Genomic DNA, 22417 nt, shown 5'->3' on the forward strand with positions numbered 1-22417 from the left:
CATCTGGCTCCTGGGTGCCATGTGCAACATGAACCAACAGAAATTTATCCAAAGGCTCATCAAGCATGGCCTCGGTGCTTCTTCAGTGGGTCAGAACTGAACTCTCTAGAGAATGAGAGAACTTTCATTCTGGATGAAATCTATGGATATAACATGACGTGACCAAATCTATCAATATGATAAAAGCAAAAAACTAAACATTCAGAGTAATCAGAGATATTAATCTGGCTGAAAATGACCCAAGGGATCATTCACACAATGAGTAGGTGGGCCAGGAAGAATCGTGGAAATGACAAGAAACAGAACAGAGAAAACTGATGAGCTTGTTTTTTTAGCACTGAGATACAAGCTTTTTTTTTATTACTGACTTACAACATTGTGTAAGTCTTAAGTGCACAAGTGATGAGATTATTTACAAAAATTCATAATGTAATAAATTCTAAGTGTGACATCTATTGCTCATCTAAGAGATTTAGACATTATGGCTAGGCGAGACACAAAGAATCTCCACATAAGCAATGTGTAAGTTTCAACAAAGTGGCTTTAAAATGATTAATTGTAAAGAAATATAATCAGAATTTGCCAATACTCTGTCTCATAGTGTCTTACCTTCCCTGGTTTGAGCTCAATGGTGATAAAGCACTTTGTCTGACCCGCTGTACAGACTGTGGTCCCTGACACAGACAGAAATTCATCTATCAGGTTCACACCATCTTTTTGGAGCACAGCAGCTGTTTTGTTAAACGTGACTCGCCAAAAGACCTTGACATCTTCAAAGGCTCTAGGAACAAAGCAAAACCTATGCAAATGCAGTCACAGAGTGCATTATTCCTGTAGCTAATGCAGAATGTGTTATCACTGTGCCTGAGTGTACCTCTTCATCCAAAGCAGAGCACTTACTCTCCCACTGATAATGTCAAAAATAACCAATTCTCCACACTACAGTTAAGAAATTAAGGCCAGAGTTTACATGGCATTTCTTTAACCACACTTTATTCAGTACTAATTAAGTATTTATTGAACTATGATTCCTGATGCTATGTACCAGAAATATGAACATAAAAATTATAGAGAACCTTTGCCTTCAAGTAAGTGTTCCTCATTTGTCTTTTAACAAGAATCCTTCTAAAGGAAAAACACTACTGCCAAAATGGTTGTTACTATAAAAATAAAGGGCAAGAGATGACTTACATTTTCAGAGAATATTTAGACCCAAAATGGAAAAGGTAGTACAAATACATGTACATGTGTGCATACCAAGTGCACGTACATGATGAACACTCAGGTATACTATACTGTACTACGTTGCAAGCAAAACGTTGGTAATCCCAGTCTCCCTAACAGTAAATGGTTGTGTATTCGGAGTGATCAGAGAATAGTAAGTACGATGAAGTGATGACTTAACATAATCTAACATCTGTATGGTACTTTATAAAGTACAAAATGTTAAAGCAGCCCCAAGTTATGTTCATAAACCAAGCGTGTTAAATCACAGATTAGGAACTAGAGCATCTGAACACTGACATGCCAAATTCCACCCCACCTTCTTCTACCAACATTTCATCCTGCCTCTACCATTTTATGAATTCAAATTAGATATACAGGATGTTACACCTTCAACATATATATAAACATACCTGTTTGGCTGCCTTGTGACAACAAGATGTAGTCTGCTCATCTCAGCTCCTTCACTCAGCGCCAATCCACTCTGGGACTCCTCACTGAATCCTATGATGCCATTGTGAAGATCACTCCCTGAAAAGAAAAATAGAAGATTATAATATACTTAAGAATTTAAAAGATCTCCAATGCTTCACTCATCTTTCCAGCTCAGATGGTATAAAACCAAGTCATTCACAAGTGAATGGGGTGGGCGGGAGCTACAACATTGAACCATCTTTACTAAAAACAGACTAGAATCAAAATGATCACATCAAGGTAGCTGACACTTTGAGAACAGAAGACTAAAAGAAAGAAAATATCAAATCCTGCTCCCCATATTGACAACAGGCTCACCTCTCTCTGATGAGCCTCTACTTTTTATTTCATAGTCCTTGGTGCTACTGTTTAAGATCAGTGCATCCTGACAGAATATACGTTCTACTGAGAAGCAACTGTTTTATTTACTGCTGTATCCCTGGTACCAAGAACAGTGTTCAATAAATATTTAGTGAATACATGAACTCCATCTGACTGTTTACTTTTCTATAAGAGAGTTGACCCAAAAGACCATTTATGTTTCACATTCGGTTATTTTCCCCAGAGAAAAACAGAACTATTAAGGAACTCTCGAGAACCTCTGAGTAAAAGAAACTCCTCTGAGCAACTCTTGAGGTTACAGGCACCATCATTCTACAAAATTGTGTTTAAACTGGAACAAACCTAGGGCCCACACTACACTGAAATAGTCACTCCAAATCCTTGCCAAAATGTAAACTAGCTTCTCAGACGAGAGAAACACCAATAAACAGTTCCTGCTGCTTTCTACTTCTCAATGACTCAGTTTTGCAAAGTGATCCTAAAAGCAATGATCCAAAGCAATCAGCCTCAAAAACCATTTGTACCCCTCACCCTGAAACATGACTCCTGAGATTCCAAGTAGACAGAACTTCTGTAAGGAAACAGAAAACCACTGAACTGTCCCGAAACGGGAAAGCTAGTGGTTACCAGCCCCTATTTTGCAGGTCTGAAGTGTAAGCAAATGTGGAGCCCATGGCTTAGGGACATGGAGGTGATGGACCACTTTTGTCCTGGTGCCTCATGTGTGTTTTGTCTCAGCCAGATGCCCATCCTCATCCTCACCAATTAATCACTACAATCGCTTCTTAGCCCTGCATCAGAACCAGACCTCAACTTTTTTTTCTTCAGCAGCAACTGTTTTCTGGTCACTTTTAATGGGAATTTGGTCTCTCAGTTAATAATAGATTATAAGCTTCCCACAAGCAGAACCTTCATTTTCTTTTTCAATGCAATAGCAACTAGCATGGTTCTAATGAGTATAATACTTCCCTTGCCACATCTACAATAATAAAGTTGATGTCAAATTTCCAGTAAGATGAATCAAAACTTCTAATGTGCCAATGATCAAAAACAAAACAAAATAAACTATTTTCCCCTGATTTATCTTGAAAGTTTGTTCTAAAATCTAAATGTGAGATTATGAAGATTAAAGGTAAGAGGAATCAGCAAAATTAATGATATAGTTAAAACAGAAATACTATGTTAAAATAAAAAACCAGATGAGGAGGGACTTCCCTGGTGGTGCAGTGGTTAAGAGTCTGCCTGCCAATGCAAGGGACACAGGCTCGATCCCTGGCCCTGGGAAGATCCCACATGCCATGGAGCAACTAAGCCAGTGCGCCACAACTACTGAGCCCACACACCACAACTACTGAGCCCATGCACCGCAACTACTGAAGCCCACACGCCTAGAGCCCGTGCTCTGCAACAAGAGAAGTCACCTCAATGAGAAGCCCATGCACCGCAATGAAGAGTAGCCCCTGCTCGCCACAACTAGAGAAAGCCCACAGCAACGAAGACCCAACGCAGCCAAAAAAATAAAATAAAATAAAATAATTTTTTTAAAAAGCCAGGTGAGGAGAAAATGATAGGAACATTCACAGACAGAGTAAGGGAACTTAGGGTACATGACATGCAAAAGTGCTGGTGAATTACATCATGTGACACTAAGAGGAGCCAATCATTTGCCAAGTACTTATGATGCCATGTTAGGTAGGGAACTTCTCATTAGAGAACTTCATCGAGGCTCAACTGAGTGACTGGTAAGTTAGGCTCAGAGCTGATAAATGGGAATTTGCCTGGTGAGTTAGGCTCAGAGCTGATGCATGGGTAGGCACCGGAATGCCATATTGGTATGCGTTGGTATGCCAAACTGACTGAGGAGCACTTCCATTCCAGTTGGAATACAGCTGCTGTCTTGAGCCCCCAGAGAACCCTCTGTCACCACCCTAACCATTATAGATCTCCCTGTGATCCAGTAACTAATGGGGTAATGTTTGGGACAGCAAAAAGCCTCCAGCAACCACTGTGATTGGTCTGTGCCTCTGTCAAACTAATTGCTAAATACTTTGATTGTCAGCTCTGGTCTTATTCAAATAAATGTAATAAAATATCTATTTCATGGAATGGGGGAGGAGGCTGCTGAGTGCCAAAACAATTTTAATAGAAATATATAGATGGCCTTAAGCTAATGTGAATCAAAATCAGTAAGTAACTTGGAGAACAGAATTTGACTTTATAATATTCAATAAACTGAAGGAATAGGAATAAATTACAATTCTAATTGGTGTAAGTTTGCAGGGTAGCATAAATGAGATGATGCTGGGTATAAAAGTTACACGATTGTAAGATTATGACTGAATTATAACTGAATGGCTAAAATAAATAAAATTCTAGGAAGCACCAAATCCTAAAAGGGGATCATAAACATGCTTATTCTAAATATTTCCTTTTATAAAAAACAAAGCATAAACACTAAATGATTTAGTCATTCCTCAATTAATGGTTGAGCTGGGTCAAAATACAGGCTTCATAACTTTTAATTTTCTTTTCACTGTGTTTTACCATACTGTTATCTGAAACTCTAAAACACTATGTAAAACTCATAACTGTTTGTATGAAAGAGTGGAGTGGGTAAGAATCATGAGACAGCTTTGTCAATACTCTAATTACAGTAAGGTATTGACAAACTGAGCTAAGCCACTTAAAGAAATATAGTATGATTTCAGAGGAAAACTGCAAATTATCACCAAAAAATTTTATAACATGCATGAGGAACTCTATATATGCACACACCTCCCCAATAGTACAAAACTTATATAAACTGCACTGGTTCAAAAGCAGAACAAAAGGAAATAGTTTTAATATATTTCCCAACAGATATAAAGAATTTTCTGACAATGAGATCTTAGACTCTGGGACAGATTAATGAAAGTGGTTGGGAAATTCAGAATGAGGTTTCAAAACAGGACAGGCAATCATGTTTGGGTGATTAAGTATATTTCAGAAGAAGTACATGAACTTAAGTATTTTTAAGGTTTTCCCTTTATTGTGAAAGTACAGATTTATAAATGGTTTAATTGTTTAGCTGGCTCTGAGCTAAGTGACATTTACAGTCCATTCAACTCTACCCTGGCACCTCAGAACAACATCATGAGTTTATGTTACGGGTTCATACCATAGGAAAACAAAATTTTAATGATTCACTATGAGTGAGTCAAGTAATTCACCTTCTTAAATTAAAGATAGAATGATCTTATTACAAATTCTGTACCACAAAAGTACATTTTTAACTCCATCACTCCAAATATATACCTGTAATAATGATCATGGCAAAAGCTGCAAACCCACTGTCATCCTTTCCCTTCACAATCTGTGCTCCCCCTTGTGGGTCTGTGAGAAACACGTAGAAGAATTCTTGCCCCTCAGGTTCATCATCATCCAAAATTCGAACCAATACTTTACGTTCTCTTTCTCCATCTACAAATGTAAGGATAAGAGTTTGCTCTTCAAAATCTTCTTCTTCAGTTGCCCATGTTAGGATGGAAATCCCATGGATGTCAGGAAAGGGCAATGCATTTGGTTCCTTCTGAGCAGATCTTTCACCAAAAGTCTTAACTGTTATACTGACATTGCCAGTAGACCCACCAGTTCTTTGGACAAGAACTTCTGCGGCGTTAAACGTGCCATTCTTCATTTCTTCTTCGACGTAAACAACAGATGGCCCAAGACTAAATGTTCCATGAATGGAAACATCTGCAGTTACGGTGGGCACATCAGGCTTCTCAGACATAGCAGACGTACCAGGAAGGGTGACAAGGTTCTCAGGGATGGGAGACACACCAGTCCCCTCAGTAACAATGGCAACCACTTCGGTTGGCTGTGGAATGGCAGTTATCTTGGTTGTGTCAGGGTGTGTGGTGGAGGAGTCGGTTTTCAGAGGAAGAGCTGTGTCTGCTGCTATAGCCACAGTTGTCTTGGGGAAGGAAACATCCATTCCTGCCAGGTCATCATTATCCAATATTGTGATCACTGCCACACTGAAATCTAGATTCAGGCGAGGTCTCCAATTAGCATCAAATTTTTGTAATCCTTTAATTTCTACTGAAGTTAGATTAATGTAAAAAACTTCTTCTGTCTCAGGAAGCTCATCATCAATAATAGTTATTTCAAAATCAACCTCAGCATGGAATGCTCGGAAAAGCAGCTCCCCATTCTGAACAGGCTCAAAGTCTTCCAGGGGCTTTGTCCTTCCTGCAGTTGTCTGATAGGAAACTTTAATAAGATCCCCGTGGAACCCAAACAGTCTTTGTACATGTAATCTGATCATCTGTGTATCCTCTGACACTACGATATTTCTTGAGCTAGGGGAAAATTGAAAGACTCCCATTGGTTCAATTTCAGCAACGGTGAAACCTGATCTGGAAAAAAAAATTAAACCATGAGAGAACTGATGAAAAATAGGAATACCACTGTAGAGATTCACCTTTCACACACCTAAGATACTGCTCATGAGGACATCTTAAAAATGACATGCCCTTTCAAATTCCATAAAACCATATTTACTTATTGATGAATATACCAGAGCACAAGAAAGGTAAGAACAGGACCTGCAGTCACAGGTGATAGGACCTAACAAGGTCCATATATATATGTGTGTGTGTGTATATATATATATATACACACACACATATATATGTGTATATATATACATATATACATATATATATGTGTATATATATATATATGTATATGTATATATGTATATGTATATATATATGGAGAGAGGAGGGAGGCAATGCCTGGCCTAGGGTAAGCACTATAAAACTGATAGCCTGAATCACTTTGCCGTACAGTAGAAATTAACACAACATTGTAAATCAACTATACTTCAATAAAATAAATGTAAAAATAAGAAATAAAAAAAACCTGTTAGCTATTATTGTTATTGTTAAAGGTATGTGAATTTGTTAACCTAAAATACGTTGTGTCCAAACACTTTTTGAATGGCATATGTATAATCAAAAGCCATACTAGATTCCACCAACCAATATCTCCCATACATAAATATGTATACAAACACACTTGAACACACACTGGTTTTGCCCACACATTTTTCCCAGTTTCCAAATAAGTAAACTAAAGAACAGAAAGATCAGGTAACTTTCCCAAAGTCACACAGAAAGTAAGTGACACAGCCAGGATTAAACCCAGGAGTCTGGCTCTAAGATCTGTCCTCTGCTGTTCTGACCAAGTCCATCCCAAGTATGAGAAAAGTCAATTGTTTTTGACCAGGACATATTTATCTGCAAATATACTGATATAAATTAAACTCAAAAGAACTACTAGTTCAAGTCACATTATTATCCTACTATGATTTCTTATGTTTACTCTTTATCTCTTGGAGAAATCAGGTATTTTTGGCTACCTTTCAGAAGACAGTTTCATTTAAAAATAGGTGGCTTTGCCATCATGGTTCTTTTTGGAGATGTCACCTCAGGCCAACATTTTTGAGCGAGAGGTCATGATAAATGCTCTTCAAGCAAGCAGTGGGTGGTGGCATCTTTGGCAATGCAGGCCATATACTGCTCTACACTAAAACTGTTTTCGCCTCTGCTTCAAGGAGAGAGATCCTTGTGTCCTTTTTTTGTTTCAACTGGTAAATTCCAGCTTACTCCTCAGAGACTTTCTTGGCTGAAAATCAAGTTGGTCTTACCGAAGCTGAGCCCCACCAGGGGCACTGCTCTGCACTCCTGAGAGGTGAATGACAAAGGCCTCTGGCCGACCAGGGCTAGGAAATGTCCACAGCAAGACTCTTTTACTTTCTTCTCCATGGGAAAATGAAAGACTCCCTGACAGGGAACATGAAAAGGGAAGTTGGGTTTCATTTCTGAGTTCTTAAATTGGGATTCAACTCTTAAAAATATAGTGAAAAATTCTATGACAGTCTACAAAAGGTAAAACATTTAAAAAGCCAGTGGGGGAGGGAGTGTAAATAAATTTAGAGGAAGCTCCGTAGACCACACACACCTTGCCTTTAATCATGTCTACTTTACAAGGTAGAGGTCAAACCATCTAAGTTTTGCATCTCACTGATCCTCCCAGAGCTTATGGTATAACTAAAAATAAAGTAGATGAAATAACAGCTGCTCAACTGTCAGAAATATTCAGATGAACATGTAAATGGATATAAAGGTGTGTCTTTTTTGATTATTGTATGGGCCACATTAGGTTTTTAGAACTACTTTTAACAAACTCCTCACGTATAAACAGAGTAGTCTGCTTAGTGACCATTATTTCCAGGTGAGGTATGAAGTTTTCCATGTGAACGAATAAAGTTCCTCTCATTCTCACCAAGCAGCCTGTGAAATTCCAATCACTTAAATCTGAGAGGGCTGTATTAGAAGGCAAATAGCTCATTGTCCAGAGTAAAGAGGATCCAGGAAAATTAGTGGCCAATTACACATTTCCATGTTCTATAGGGAAAATCCTAGAAAAGCCACAACTCACCCACTTTGGGGGTCATATTGCCAACAACAACCAATTCGGGGATTTTTAACCCAGGAACATATCCAGCCGCCCAGGAAACCTTGAGAGAGCCATATGTGCCTCTCCTAGAAATCACAGCTTGGCTTGTTCCGGCAGTAATGTCCATGAGTAGAAAAGCAGTAGACTCAAATCCAACCTGAGGAAAAACATGCTTAGAACATTTTATTTCTCTCTAAAGGTTCTTGTTTTCTGAAGAGTCGGTTAAAAGTCAACTTTCTCTTTGTTTACACAGTATACTTCCCTGTTCTAAAACATATTCAATTAAAGAGTAGTATTTAAGAAATGACATGTGAAATTTGAAATTTTATTCTATTTTATAATGCTGATTATAGTTTATAGCTTTATTTTTTTATCAAAATGTAAACCCCTGAATTAACAATATCTAAAAATACAATTGTAATTATGGTTAAATGAAAGGAAAGATTAAAAATGGTATTTTAATATGACTTGTTCATGGGTCTTTACAGAACCTAATCTGTCTAAAACTGAAATCTGACTTCTTTCTAAGGTATAATAATAAATTCTTTATTTATAAAGTGAGCACCATGAACTAGATTTTCTATTAAGGTTCTTTTCAGCTCTTTGATTCAATACAATATCTTTTTTTTGAGGATCAGAAACCCTCGAAGATTTTTTTTAAATAACAATCTTTTTCATCCACACCAAGTAAGATCTGGTTTTCAGGGCAACCTTCCCAGGGTACCCTGGGATTTATAGATGAAATAAGTTCTGGTCAAAGAATAAGAATAAAACCAGATTCCTGGCTTCACATTGTTATTTAGACAACTCAGTTTACCTCTTTTGGTCCCAATATCTATAAATTTGGAATACCATAGGACCAACAGTTCTATATTAAGACTCATTCTCCCCATTTTAAATTGGAATGGAGAGTAGCAGAAAAGTGTGAGAGGGTGCCACAGGACAGCTTCTGAAGCCACAGAAAAGAAAAAACAACAACTTCAATTTGACACCAGCCTAGATTCCTTATTACAGTGAGGCTTCTGGTTAGCAATTGCCAAAATCTTTGGCATGTCTGAGCTCATGCTTGCCAAATGGCTAGAGGCTGTTTGAAAGTGTCCTAAGCACATCACACACACACACACACACACACACACACACACACACACACACACACACCACATACAAATACTGGTAAGGAGTACAGAGGATACACCAAGGACAGGAATACTCCATGACTGGCCCTGATCTGGCCCTTTGACGTGACATAATGTTGCGACAACATGCCTGGACAAGGAGAAGAAAATAGTTTACTACATCAAACAAAGGATTCAGGTTGAAAGGAATCTTTGTTATAACAACCTGTGAACAAAAAGTAGGTAACAAAATGTCAAAGCATTAAATTCTATACCCTCCTTCCTTCTTGAACAGAGGAGGTGCAGAAAGAAGACAATTCCTCTCAGTTAATTTTAATGCTGGTGGATTCCACTTTAGGGAACAAAGCAAATTCATTCCCTGGGGAGAAGCAGCCCAGGTGGGAGTAACTGAAGAGCATCCCCTTAATGGCCAGAGACCCTGTTACACAAGCTGGTGGCCAGATCTGCCCACACTCCTGCCCTTCCACCTGCACAGATTCCACATCCTGGTCAAGGAACTGAAGGAACTCCCACCTGAAGGAGTAGGATGCATGCTTATCCCTTATTATGGTTTATAAAATACACACATTACCGTAGCCAGAGACAGCAGCCCTGTCTTGTTCCTATATTGACAGAATTGGCCTACACAGGAAGCAAAGCCCTCAAGGTATTCTTCGTTCTCATGTGAATTTATAAAGTGATTAGGGAACAATCTTCCCTAAAATGAACTCAGGGAGGAGATTCAAATACTTAGGTGCACCACTGGTATTAACCTACATCAGAACAAACTTGCCACAGTAAAAAGAGCCCCACAACTTAAATATTTACAATGTTAGTAAATGAGACAGTCTGAAATATTAACTGAGGTTTCATTCTAATTTTAATTATTTAGCATAAAATACCTCAATGTTAAATATTCATTTTCAAGAAAAAACCTGAGGTTTTGACTCTAGGTGACTGTTATTTTAAAAATTCTAGGACTTCCCTGGTGGCGCAGTGGTTAAGAATCCGCCTGCCAGTGCAGGGGACATGGGTTCGAGCCCTGGTCCAGGAAGATCCCACATCTTCCCTGATCTGGCCCTGATCTGGCCCTTTGACGTGACATAATGTTGTGACATTGTTGTGGAGCAACTAAGCCCGTGTACCACAACTACTGAGTCTGCGCTCTAGAGCCCGTAAGCCACAAATACTGAAGCCCGAGCGCCTGGAGCTCGCGCACCGCAACGAAGAGCAGCCCCCACTCGCCGCAACTAGAGAAAGCCCGTGCGCAACAATGAAGACCCAATGCAGCCAAAAATTAATTAATTAATTAATTAATTAAAAAATTCTATATCTTACATTCTACAAGACAGAAACTTTCTAAAACTCCAGAAAGGAAATATATTTTTCTATCTAATGTCGAAAATTGACAAATTATTTTCATATAGTGTATCCACAGTGTCTACTTTGATATTCATCGGATTACTTAGATTTAAGGAAACAGTGAATCTTAAGAAATTCTAAGAATCTTAGTCCTTCCTGTAAGAGCTGCCCTCTAGTGGTTCCGGGGTAGTACCACACCCAGCGCCAGTTACCTGAGAATTGGCAGCTTTCTCAGGGACTGGAAGGACGGCAGATTTTGCTTCCTGGAGAATTCTTGGCATGCCATAGAAACTTCCACCAACAAGCATCACAGTCACCAGTTGCAAGGTGAAATTAGAGCCCAGGGGTAGGAAGACCTATATACAAACAGTATCAATGACTTTCTTAATAGTAAAAAATAATTTTCAAAGAAAAATACTGACCATTGCAATGAGTCATTAGCACTTTCTTCCTTTTGTATCAGTTTCATCAGTATATGCCCTTTCCCCCATGTTACAAAACAAAGCACCAGCAGGAAGACTTTGACGCTAACACTGAGAGCCATACAATATTAAAAAAACACAAATCTGCAAATACTCTCTGTGTGCCCAAATGACCTGAAGAATGATGAGAATCTCAGAAGTAGTATTAGTGACAAAATCACGTGCCACAGGAATGGAAAGAGCTCACTGGTGAACAGTGTCAGCTCCTAAAACCAGCAAAACTCACTTTCTCCCTTTTCATTGGGTAGAAACTAAGAGCTCTAATGACAGTTACTTAAAACAGATAATGATTTAGGTGTACTGATTATTTGAATACTTCAGACAAATAAAGACTACTAACTAACACCATGTATTAGACTACCAATTTTCAAAGTTTTAGAATCCAACAAAATAGGGAAATCCTGAATTTAAAACCTGGTATTACTTTAAAAGATTTTTTTAACACTTATTGATATAATACATTTTTCCATAGAAACCTTGTTATTGATAATGGATAAGCCCCCGTAACCTGGAATATTACTAACAACTCTGTACATCTTTACTGAATGTACAAATAACCATTTCTGTGAAGTCTGTTCTTCTTTTAAATGTAATGTACTTAAACACATATCACACCCTCCAAATGTGTAAAATATGTACTATAGTGGTTTCAAATGTGCAACATGAGGGGAACAGATGTTTTATTCATTCAATCAATCTTCAGTTTTTCAAAATCGCATTCACTGAACATGAAGCATAGATCAAGTGCTGAGGAAACAGAAATAAATCATGGTGTCCTGACTTCAATCATGTGCCTCCCTCCTCTCCTTGAAGGGTGTGCCCCTTCCCCATGCAGTTCACTGGCTGGGCAGCTAAGGATTTTTTTGTCCCTATTTCCTAAAGAATGAAGGGCCAGATGTCAGTTCAAAGCTCCCAGGCATTTGTGCCTTCCTACCCAACTCTTCTGTTCATGGGCCCATGCAGCACACAGACTTATGGAGTGTGGCAGGTCCCCAGGGTACAGTAATTAAACATTAAAGTTGAACAGGAGTAACGGTGGATTTGGAGAAATGCTGATTTGCCTACAGAAGAAAAGCAGGTAGACTAATTTGAAAAGGATCTTGAAGGTTTTTAGGAGTTGAGGGTGTTCTGTTTTGCCCTTCCATGTCCCTGATCCAGGACTACATCACCAATACTATTCTACATATTTCCCATCATTCTTTTTTTTTTTTCCTTTTTTTTTTTTTTCTTCTTTTTTTTTTTTTTTTCCCATCATTCTTGATGGCTTTGGGCACAAATGGAATTAACAGCCCCATAATATCCTGTGTGCATCTTGAACACTGCTTATCTGCTTGCTTTCATAATTGGCTGTTCAAGGGCCTTCTCCTGCACTAGACAGGGAGCAACCTGACAACAGAGATTATGTCTTTGTGATCACTGTAGCTGCTGTGCTTCTCACAATGACTGACACATAGCAAGTGCTCAATAAATATCTGAATAAATGACAGCCATGAACATAATCTTATCTTCCATTCTAACTTAAATTCTTTTAAACGTAGACTTGTTTCTTTATCGTGCCAATGATTCTTATCATCAGTGAGTACTTCATCTGAGAAGCCTGTTGTTACCCAGGCGAGGTAACTGTTCACTCCCTGGTCCTCATGTTAAACCAACATCAAGAGTCTTCTAGTTTTCAGAGCCTAATGGAAACTCATTCTGTCCCAAGACCCACTTGAAGGTCCTTCTCTGTGGCGGACCTGTCCGAAGTCCTAACTTTTATCAGGGCGGTAGATCACATAGATCTATATGTAACTTGTAACTAATATCCCAAACTTTAAAGAGCAATGCATTACACCCAGGGTGTGAGGGGAGAAAGGGACCGCTGGAAAAATCCTCCCCTCAGTTTATGCGCATGTCACACGTTGCCCCAAACAGTCACCTTGGAAGACTAACTCACATACATAACACCTAATAATCTATGTGCAGTCTACACCACACATAGTAGAATGTAAGAGACAGAAGGAACCCACGGAAATTTAAATATACTAACGAAAGATGTTAAAGTAAGCAAATAAGAGGAAGCTTTCATATATGGCTAAGCTAGTAAACTTTTGTTACTCTTTATTGAAAAGAGACAGAAATCATAAAAATAATAGAGTTTCAAAACAGATATTAAGAAATCCATAGATAATTCAAACAGGTATTAAGAAAGCTAAGTATCCTTATCAACTATACCATTAAGCTTTCAAAGTGAAATGAAAAGAGGACTACCATCCTTCAAAATGTCCCAGGTACCACCACAGGAGATAATCTAAAAGTGTCCTCTGGTACAGACTTTCTCAACCATGAGATAATTAATCCTCACAGCTATAATGCATCCCATGCATGCAATAAATTAACTTCTCTGCCATGCATATGGAATGATACTAGTTATCTTCTTGGGAGGATGAAAACAGTTGCTCAAATCACTTTCTGTGGATCAGACCAAGAAAGACTGCTAGGTATCTACCTGACCCACAGAAAATCCATGTATTCCTAGCACTCTCACCTAATATGTCGGCAGAACAGTCTGCTGTCCTAGGAAGTCTACAAATATCTTCCCTTCAACAAGCATCCAGTGTGTGTGTGTGTGTGTGTGTGTGTGTGTGTGTGTGTGTGTGTGTGTAGCACTTGGAACAATTTCTGAAACTCTGGAGTACTAAATAAGTGCCTGTTACTATCTAGACAAAAATATTTTATCTCCAAATAAGAATATACTTATTTACTTATAATCTGCAAATACTTCAGTATATGTATTATCCAATAATTACTATGCATTTTCTAAGGCATTTTTCATGGTTCCATTTAAATATCAGAATAAGACTTTAAACTGATCATGAGATTAACTAGGGCTTTCTTGAAGGAGCTTTATCGGAATGATCAGGAAATTAAAGAAATGCTACAAACCTGACTCTTGACTGGCACTGTGTCCACTTTATATCTGGTGCCATCTTCGACCACCAGCTGCCTCTCTGCATTTTCAGTAACAAAAGACTGCTCCTTAGGACCAGATGATATTCGATATCCAACAGTCACATCTCCAAATGTTCCAGCAAGCCGGGTTACATTAATTTGGATGAATCTACTAAGGTTCTGCCCAATAAGTATTGACTGCTGATCTGAATACAGGGCAAATACCCCATGTGGGTCATCATTTGCAGAAACAGAGAACTGTGCAATGCATTTTTCTGGATCAAGTTCTGCTCCTCCCTTTACAGAAACAAGCTGAATCACATAAACTTCCTCTAACTCAGGTACATCATCTGGTAGCAAGTTAACATCAAAGCTGGCCTCACTTTCTCCATCAGCAATGGTGAAAAATCCTTTTGTAGACAGAAAGTCTCCAGTAATATCAAACTCACTGCTTAATTCCCAGTAAACCTAAAATAAAAGGAAAAAAACAGCCAACAAAGTTATACAATTCCATATATTGAATCAAAAATCCTTTAAATTAGTTTTCCTCTACTATATACAAAAAAATTAAGTGTGCATCATTATATTCCAAGTGAAACTTTCCAAGTAGTTAGGTAATTTAGAAACTATCTTAACTCTTTCAGGCTGTTGTATGCAATTTGCAGGACAGGATTATAAAATTTCATTTCACCTGCTTCTAAAATAACATAATTTGAAAAGATAAAGAGAAACAAGTTAACTTTAAAATACCAGTACCACAAATACATTCAATAGTGAACCACAGACAATATTTGAAGGTAAAAAGTAAGTAGATAATCTGACATTCTCATTGGAATTTGTTTTTGTTTGTTTTTAATAAAAAGAGAATCTCGAGGAGGAGCTTCAAGATGGCGGAAGAGTAAGACGTGGAGAACACCTTCCTCCCCACAAGTACATCAGAAATACATCTACATGTGGAACAACTCCTACAGAACACCTACTGAACGCTGGCAGAAGACCTCAGACCTCCCAAAAGGCAACAAACTCCCCACGTACCTGGGTAGGGCAAAAGAAAAAAGAAAAAAGAGACAAAAGAATAGGGACGGGACCTGCACCAGTGGGAGGGAGCTGTGAAGGAGGAAAGGTTTCCACACACTAGAAGCCCCTTCGAGGCCAGAGACAGGGGGTGGCGGAGGGGGGAAGCTTTGGAGCCATAGAGGAGAGTGCAGCAACAGGGGTACGGAGGGCAAAGCAGAGAGATTCCCGCACAGAGGATCGGTGCCGAGCAGCACTCACCATCCCGAGAGGCTTGTCTGCTCAGCCGCCGGGGCGGGCGGGGGCTGGGAGCTGAGGCTCGGGCTTCGGAGGTCAGATCCCAGGGAGAGGACTGGGGTTGGCTGCTTGAACACAGCCTGAAGGGGGCTAGTGTGCCAGAGCTAGCCAGGAGTGTGTCCGGGAAAAGGTCTGGAGCTGCCTAAGAAGCAAGAGACATTTTGTAGCCTCTTTGTTTCGCGGTGCTCGGTGCTCGAGGAGAGGGGATTCAGAGCGCCGCCCAAATGAGCTCCGCCCAAATGAGCTCCAGAGATGGGCGGGAGCCTCGGCTATCAGCGTGGACACCAGACACGGGCATGAAACGCTAAGGCTGTTGCTGCAGCCACCAAGAAGCCTCTGTGCAAGCACAGGTCACTATCCACACCTCCCCTCCTGGGAGCCTGTGCAGCCTGCCACTGCCAGGGTCCCGGAATCCAGGGAAAACTTCCCCGGGAGAACACATGGCGCCTCAGGCTGTTGCAACGTCACGCCGGCCTATGCCGCTGCAGGCTCGCCCGCACTCCCTCCCCCTCCCCCCCCCCCACCCCTGGCTGAGTGAGCCAGAGCCCCCAAATCAGCTGCTCCTTTAACCCCGTCCTGTCTGGGCAGGAACAGATGCCCTCAGGCGACCTACACACAGAGGCGGGTCCAAATCCACAGCTGAACCCCAGGAGCTGTGTGAACAAAGAAGAGGAAGGGAAATCTCTCCCAGCAGCCTCAGGAGCAGCTGATTAAATCTCCACAATCAACTTGATGTGCTCTGCATCTGTGGAATACCTGAATAGAGAACGAATCATCCCAAAATGAGGCGGAGGACTTTGAGAGCAACAATATATACATTTTTTTCCTTTTTCTCTTTTTGTGAGTGTGTATGTGTATGCTTCTGTGTGTGATTTTTGTCTCTATAGCTTTGCTTTTACCATTTGTCCTAGGGTCTGTCTGTCCGTTTTTTTTGTTTTTTAGTACAGTTGTTAGCGCTTGTTATCACTGGTGGATTTGTTTTTTGGTTTGGTTGCTCTCTTCTTTCTTTCTTTCTTCCTTTTTTTTAAATTACTTGATAACGTTTTCAAAATTTTTTATTCTAATAACTTTATTTTATTTTTTTCTTTCTTTCTTTCTTTTTTTCTCCCTTTTATTCTGACCGTGTGGATGACAGGGTCTTGGTGCTCCAGCTGGGCGTCAGGGCTGTGCCTCTAATGTGGTAGAGCTGAGTTCAGGACATTGGTCCACCAGAGACCTCCCAGCTCCACGTAATATCAAACGGCGAAAATCTCCCAGAAATCTCCATCTCAACGCCAAGATCCAGCTCCACTAAACAACCAGCAAGCTACAGTGCTGGACACCCTATGCCATACAACTAGCAAGACAGGAACACAACCCCACCCATTAGCAGAGAGGCTGCCTAAGCTCATAATAAGGTCACAGAAACCCCAAAACACACCACCAGATGCGGACCTGTCCACCAGAACAACAAGATCCAGCCTCATCCACCAGAACACAGGCACTAGTCCCCCTCCATCAGGAAGCCTACAAAACCCACTGAACCAACCTTAGCCACTGGGGACAGACACCAAAAACAACAGGAACTACGAACCTGCAGCCTGTGAAAAGGAGACCCCAAACACAGTAAGTTAAGCAAAATGAGAAGACAGAGAAACACACAGCAGATGCAGGAGCAAGGAAAAAACCCACCAGACCTAACAAATGAAGAGGAAAGAGTCAGTCTACCTGAAAAAGAATTCAGAATAATGATAGTAAAGATGATCCAAAATGTTGGAAATAGATTGGAGAAAATACAAGAAATGTTTAACAAGGACCTAGAAGAACTAAAGAGCAAACAAACAATGATGAACAACACAATAAATGCAATAAAAAATTCTCCAGAAGGAATCAATAGCAGAATAACTGAGGCAGAAGAACGGATAAGTGACCTGGAAGATAAAGTAGTGGAAATAACTACCACACAGCAGAATAAAGAAAGAAGAATGAAAAGAATTGAGGACAGTCTCAGAGACTTCCAGGACAACATTAAATGCACCAACATTCTAATTATAGGGGTCCCAGAAGAAGAGTAAAAGAAAGAAATATTTAAATATTACTGAGAAATATTTAAAGAGATTATAGTCGAAAACTTCCCTAATATAGGAAAGGAAATAGTTAATCAAGTCCAGAAAGCACACAGAGTCCTATACAGGATAAATCCAAGAAGAAACACACCAAGACACATATTAACCAAACGATCAAAAATTAAATACAAAGAAAAATATTAAAAGGAGCAGGGAAAAACAACAAATAACATACAAGGGAATCCCCATAAGGTTAACAGCGGATCTTTCAGCAGAAACTGCAAGCCAGAAGGGAGTGGCAGGACATATTTAAAGTGATGAAAGGGAAAAACCTACAACCAAGATTACTCTACCCAGCAATGATCTCATTCAGATTCAATGGACAAATTAAAACCTTTATAGACAAGGAAAAGCTAAGAGAATTCAGCATCACCAAACCAGCTTTACAACAAATGCTAAAGGAACTTCTCTAGGCAGGAAACACAGGAGAAGGAAAAGACCTACAAAAACACACCCAAAACAATTAAGAAAATGGTAATAGGAACATACATAGCGATAATTATCTTGAATGTAAATGGATTAAATGCTCCAACCAAAAGACATAGATTAGCTGAATGGATACAAAAACAAGACCCGTATGTATGCTGTCTACAAGAGACCCACTTCAGACCTAAGGACACATACAGACTGAAAGTGAGGGGATGGAAAAAGATATTCCATGCAAATGGAAATCAAAAGAAAGCTGGAGTAGCAATTCTCATATCAGACAAAATAGACTTTAAAACAAAGACTATTATAAGAAACAAAGAAGGACACTACATAATGATCAAGGGATCAATCCAAGAAGAAGATATAACAATTGTAATATTTATGCACCCAACATAGGAGCACCTCAATACATAAGGCAAATACTAACAGCCATAAAAGGAGAAATTGACAGTAACACAATCATAGTAGGGGACTTTAACATCCCAGTTTCACCAATGGACAGATCATCCAAAATGAAAATAAATAAGGAAACACAAGCTTTAACTGATACATTAAATGAGATGGACTTCATTGATATTTATAGGACATTCCATCCAAAAACAACAGAATACACTTTCTTCTCAAGTGCTCATGGAACATTCTCCAGGATAGATCATATCTTGGGTCACAAATCAAGCCTTGGTATACTTAAGAAAATTGAAATTGTATCAAACATCTTTTCCGACCACAATGCTATGAGACTAGATATCAATTACAGGAAAAAAATGTGTAAAAAATACAAACACATGGAGGATAAACAATACACTACTAAATTACCAAGGGATCACTGAAGAAATCAAAGAGGAAAACCAAAAATACATAGAAACAAATGACAATGAAAACACAACAACCCAAAACCTATGGGATGCAGCATAAGCAGTTCTAAGAGGGAAGTTTATACCAATACAATCCTATCTTAAGGAACAAGAAACATCTCAAATAGACAACCTAACTTTACACCTAAAGCAATTAGAGAAAGAAGAACAAAAAATCCCCAAAGTTAGCAAAAGGAAAGAAATCATAAAGATCAGATCAGAAATAAATGAAAAAGAAATGAAGAAAACAATAGCAAAGATCAATAAAACTAAAAGCTGGTTCTTTGAGAAGATAAACAAAATTGATAAACCATTAGCCAGACTCATTAAGAAAAAAAGGGAGAAGACTCAAATCAATAGAATTAGAAATGAAAAAGGAGAAGTAACAACGGACACTGCAGAAATACAAAGGATCATGAGAGATTACTACAAGCAACTATATGCCAATATAATGGAAAACCTGGAAGAAATGGACAAATTCTTAGATAAGCACAACCTTCCAAGACTGAACCAGGAAGAAATAGAAAATATACACAGACCAATCACAAGCACTGAAATTGAAACTGTGATTAAAAATCTTCCAACAAACAAAAGAATAGGACCAGATGGCTTCACAGGTGAATTCTATCAAACATTTAGAGAAGAGCTAACACCTATCCTTCTCAAGCTCTTCCAAAATATAGCAGAGGGAGGAACACTCCCAAACTCATTCTACGAGGCCATCATCACCCTGATACGAAAACCAGACAAAGACATCACCAAGAAAGAATACTACAGGCCAATATCACTGATGAACATAGATGCAAAAATCCTCAACAAAATACTAGCAAACAGAATCCAACAGCACATTAAAAGGATCATACACAATGATCAAGTGGGGTTTATCCCAGAATGCAAGGATTCTTCAATATACGCAAATCAATATGGTTAATATGGTGATATACTATATTAACAAACTGAAGAAGAAAAACCATATGATCATCTCAATAAATGCAGAAAAAGCTTTCGACAAAATTCAACACCCATTTATGATAAAAACCCTCCAGAAAGTAGGCACAGAGGGAACTTACCTCAACATAATAAAGGCCATATATGACAAACCCACAGCCAACATCGTCCTCAATGGTGAAAAACTGAAAACATTTCCACTAAGATCAGGAACAAGACAAGGTTGCCCACACTTACCACTATTATTCAACATTGTTTTGGAAGTTTTCGCCACAGCAATCAGAGAAGAAAAAGAAATAAAAGGAATCCAAATCGGAAAAGAAGAAGTAAAGCTGTCACTGTTTGCAGATGACATGATAGTATACACAGAGAATCCTAAATATGCTACCAGAAAATGACTACAGCTAATCAATGAATTTGGTAAAGTAGCAGGATACAAAATTAATGCACAGAAATCTCTTGCATTCCTATACACTAATGATGAAAAATCTGAAAGTGAAATTAAGGAAACACTCCCATTTAACATTGCAACAAAAAGAATAAAATACCTAGTAATAAACCTACCTAAGGAGACAAAAGACATGTATGCAGAAAACTATAAAACACTGATGAAAGAAATAAAAGATGATACAAATAGGTGGAGAGATATACCATGTTCTTGGATTGGAAGAATCAACATTGTGAAAATGACTATACTACCCAAAGCAATATACAGATTCAATGCAATCCCTATCAAACTACCAATGGCATTTTTCACAGAAGTAGAACAAAGAATTTCACAATTTGTATGGAAACACAAAAGACCCCAAATAGCCAAAGCAATCTTGAGAAAGCAAAACGGAGCTGGAGGAATCAGGCTCCCTGACTTCAGACTATACTACAAAGCTACAGTAATCAAGACAGTATGGTCTGGCACAAAAACAGAAATACAGATCAATGGAACAGGATAAAAAGCCCAGAGATAAACCCATGCACATATGGTCACCTTATTTTTGATAAAGGAGGCAAGAATATACAGTGGAGAAAAGACAGCCTCTTCAATAAGTGGTGCTGGGAAAACTGGACAGCTACATGCAAAAGAATGAAATTAGAACACTCCCTAGCACCATACACTAAAATAAACTCAAAATGGATTAAAGAGTTAAATGTAAGGCCAGACACTATCAAACTCTTAGAGGAAAACATAGGCAGAACAATGCATGACATAAATCACAGCAAGATCCTTTCTGACCCACCTCCTAGAGAAATGGAAATAAAAACAAAATAAACAAATGGGACCTAATGAAACTTAAAAGCTTTTGCACAGCAAAGGAAACCATAAACAAGACGAAAAGACAACCCTCAGAATGGCAGAAAATATTTGCAAATGAAGCAACTGACAAAGGATTAATCTCCAAAATTTACAAGCAGCTCATGCAGCTCAATATCCAAAAAACAAACAATCCAATCCAAAAATGGGCAGAAGACCTAAACAGACGTTTCTCCAAAGAAGATATACACATTGCCAACAAACACATGGAAGGATGTTCAACATCATTAATCAGAGAAATGCCAATCAAAACTACGAGATATCATCTCGCACCAGTCAGAATGGCCATCATCAAAAAATCCACACACAATAAATGCTGGAGAGGGTGTGGAGAAAAGGGAACCCTCTTGCACTGTTGGTGGGAATGTAAATTGATACAGCTACTATGGAGAACTGTATGGAGGTTCCTTAAAAAACTAAAAATAGAACTACCATACGACCCAGCAATCCCACTACTGGGCATATACCCTGAGAAAGCCATACTTCAAAAATTCATGTACCACAGTGTTCATTGCACCTCTATTTACAATAGCCAGGACATGGAACCAACCTAAGTGTCCATTGACAGATGTATGGATAAAGAAGTTGTGGCACATATAGACAATGGAATATTACTCAGCCATTAAAAGAAACGAAATTGAGTTATTTGTAGTGACGTGGATGGACCTAGAGTCTGTCATACAGAGTGAAGTAAGTCAGAAAGAGAAAAACAAATACCGTTTGCTAACACATATATATGGAATCTAAAAAACAAAACAAAACAAAAAGGTTCTGAAGAACCTAGGGGTAGGACAGGAATAAAGACGCAGATGTAGAGAATGGACTTGCAGACACGGGGAGGGGGAAGTGTAAGCTGGGACAAAGTAAGAGAGTGTCATGGACATATATACACTACATAATGTAAAATAGATAGCTAGTGGGAAGCAGCCACATAGCACAGGGAGATCAGCTCGGTGCTTTGTCACCACCTAGAGGGGTGGGGTAGGGAGGCTGGGAGGGAGGGAGACTCAAGAGGGAAGAGATA

The 22417-nt window shown here is 39.0% G+C and overlaps 1 protein-coding gene across 1 annotated transcript in view; it reads right to left on the reverse strand.

Annotated features, from left to right (window-relative positions):
• Positions 1 to 22417, reverse strand: part of ADGRV1 (adhesion G protein-coupled receptor V1) — a 560219-nt gene that overhangs the window by 339599 nt on the left and 198203 nt on the right. The window contains exons 71-77 of the mRNA XM_082458333.1: positions 14432 to 14905; positions 11237 to 11380; positions 8530 to 8704; positions 7736 to 7871; positions 5335 to 6440; positions 1638 to 1755; positions 610 to 781 (exon numbers count right to left, since the gene is read on the reverse strand). Of these exons, the coding sequence (XP_082314459.1) occupies positions 610 to 781; positions 1638 to 1755; positions 5335 to 6440; positions 7736 to 7871; positions 8530 to 8704; positions 11237 to 11380; positions 14432 to 14905 (2325 nt within the window). The remainder of the gene's footprint in view (positions 1 to 609; positions 782 to 1637; positions 1756 to 5334; positions 6441 to 7735; positions 7872 to 8529; positions 8705 to 11236; positions 11381 to 14431; positions 14906 to 22417) is intronic.

The sequence above is a fragment of the Balaenoptera physalus genome (assembly GCF_965194825.1).
Source record: "Balaenoptera physalus genome assembly, chromosome: 3".
Taxonomy (NCBI): Eukaryota; Metazoa; Chordata; class Mammalia; order Artiodactyla; family Balaenopteridae; genus Balaenoptera; species Balaenoptera physalus.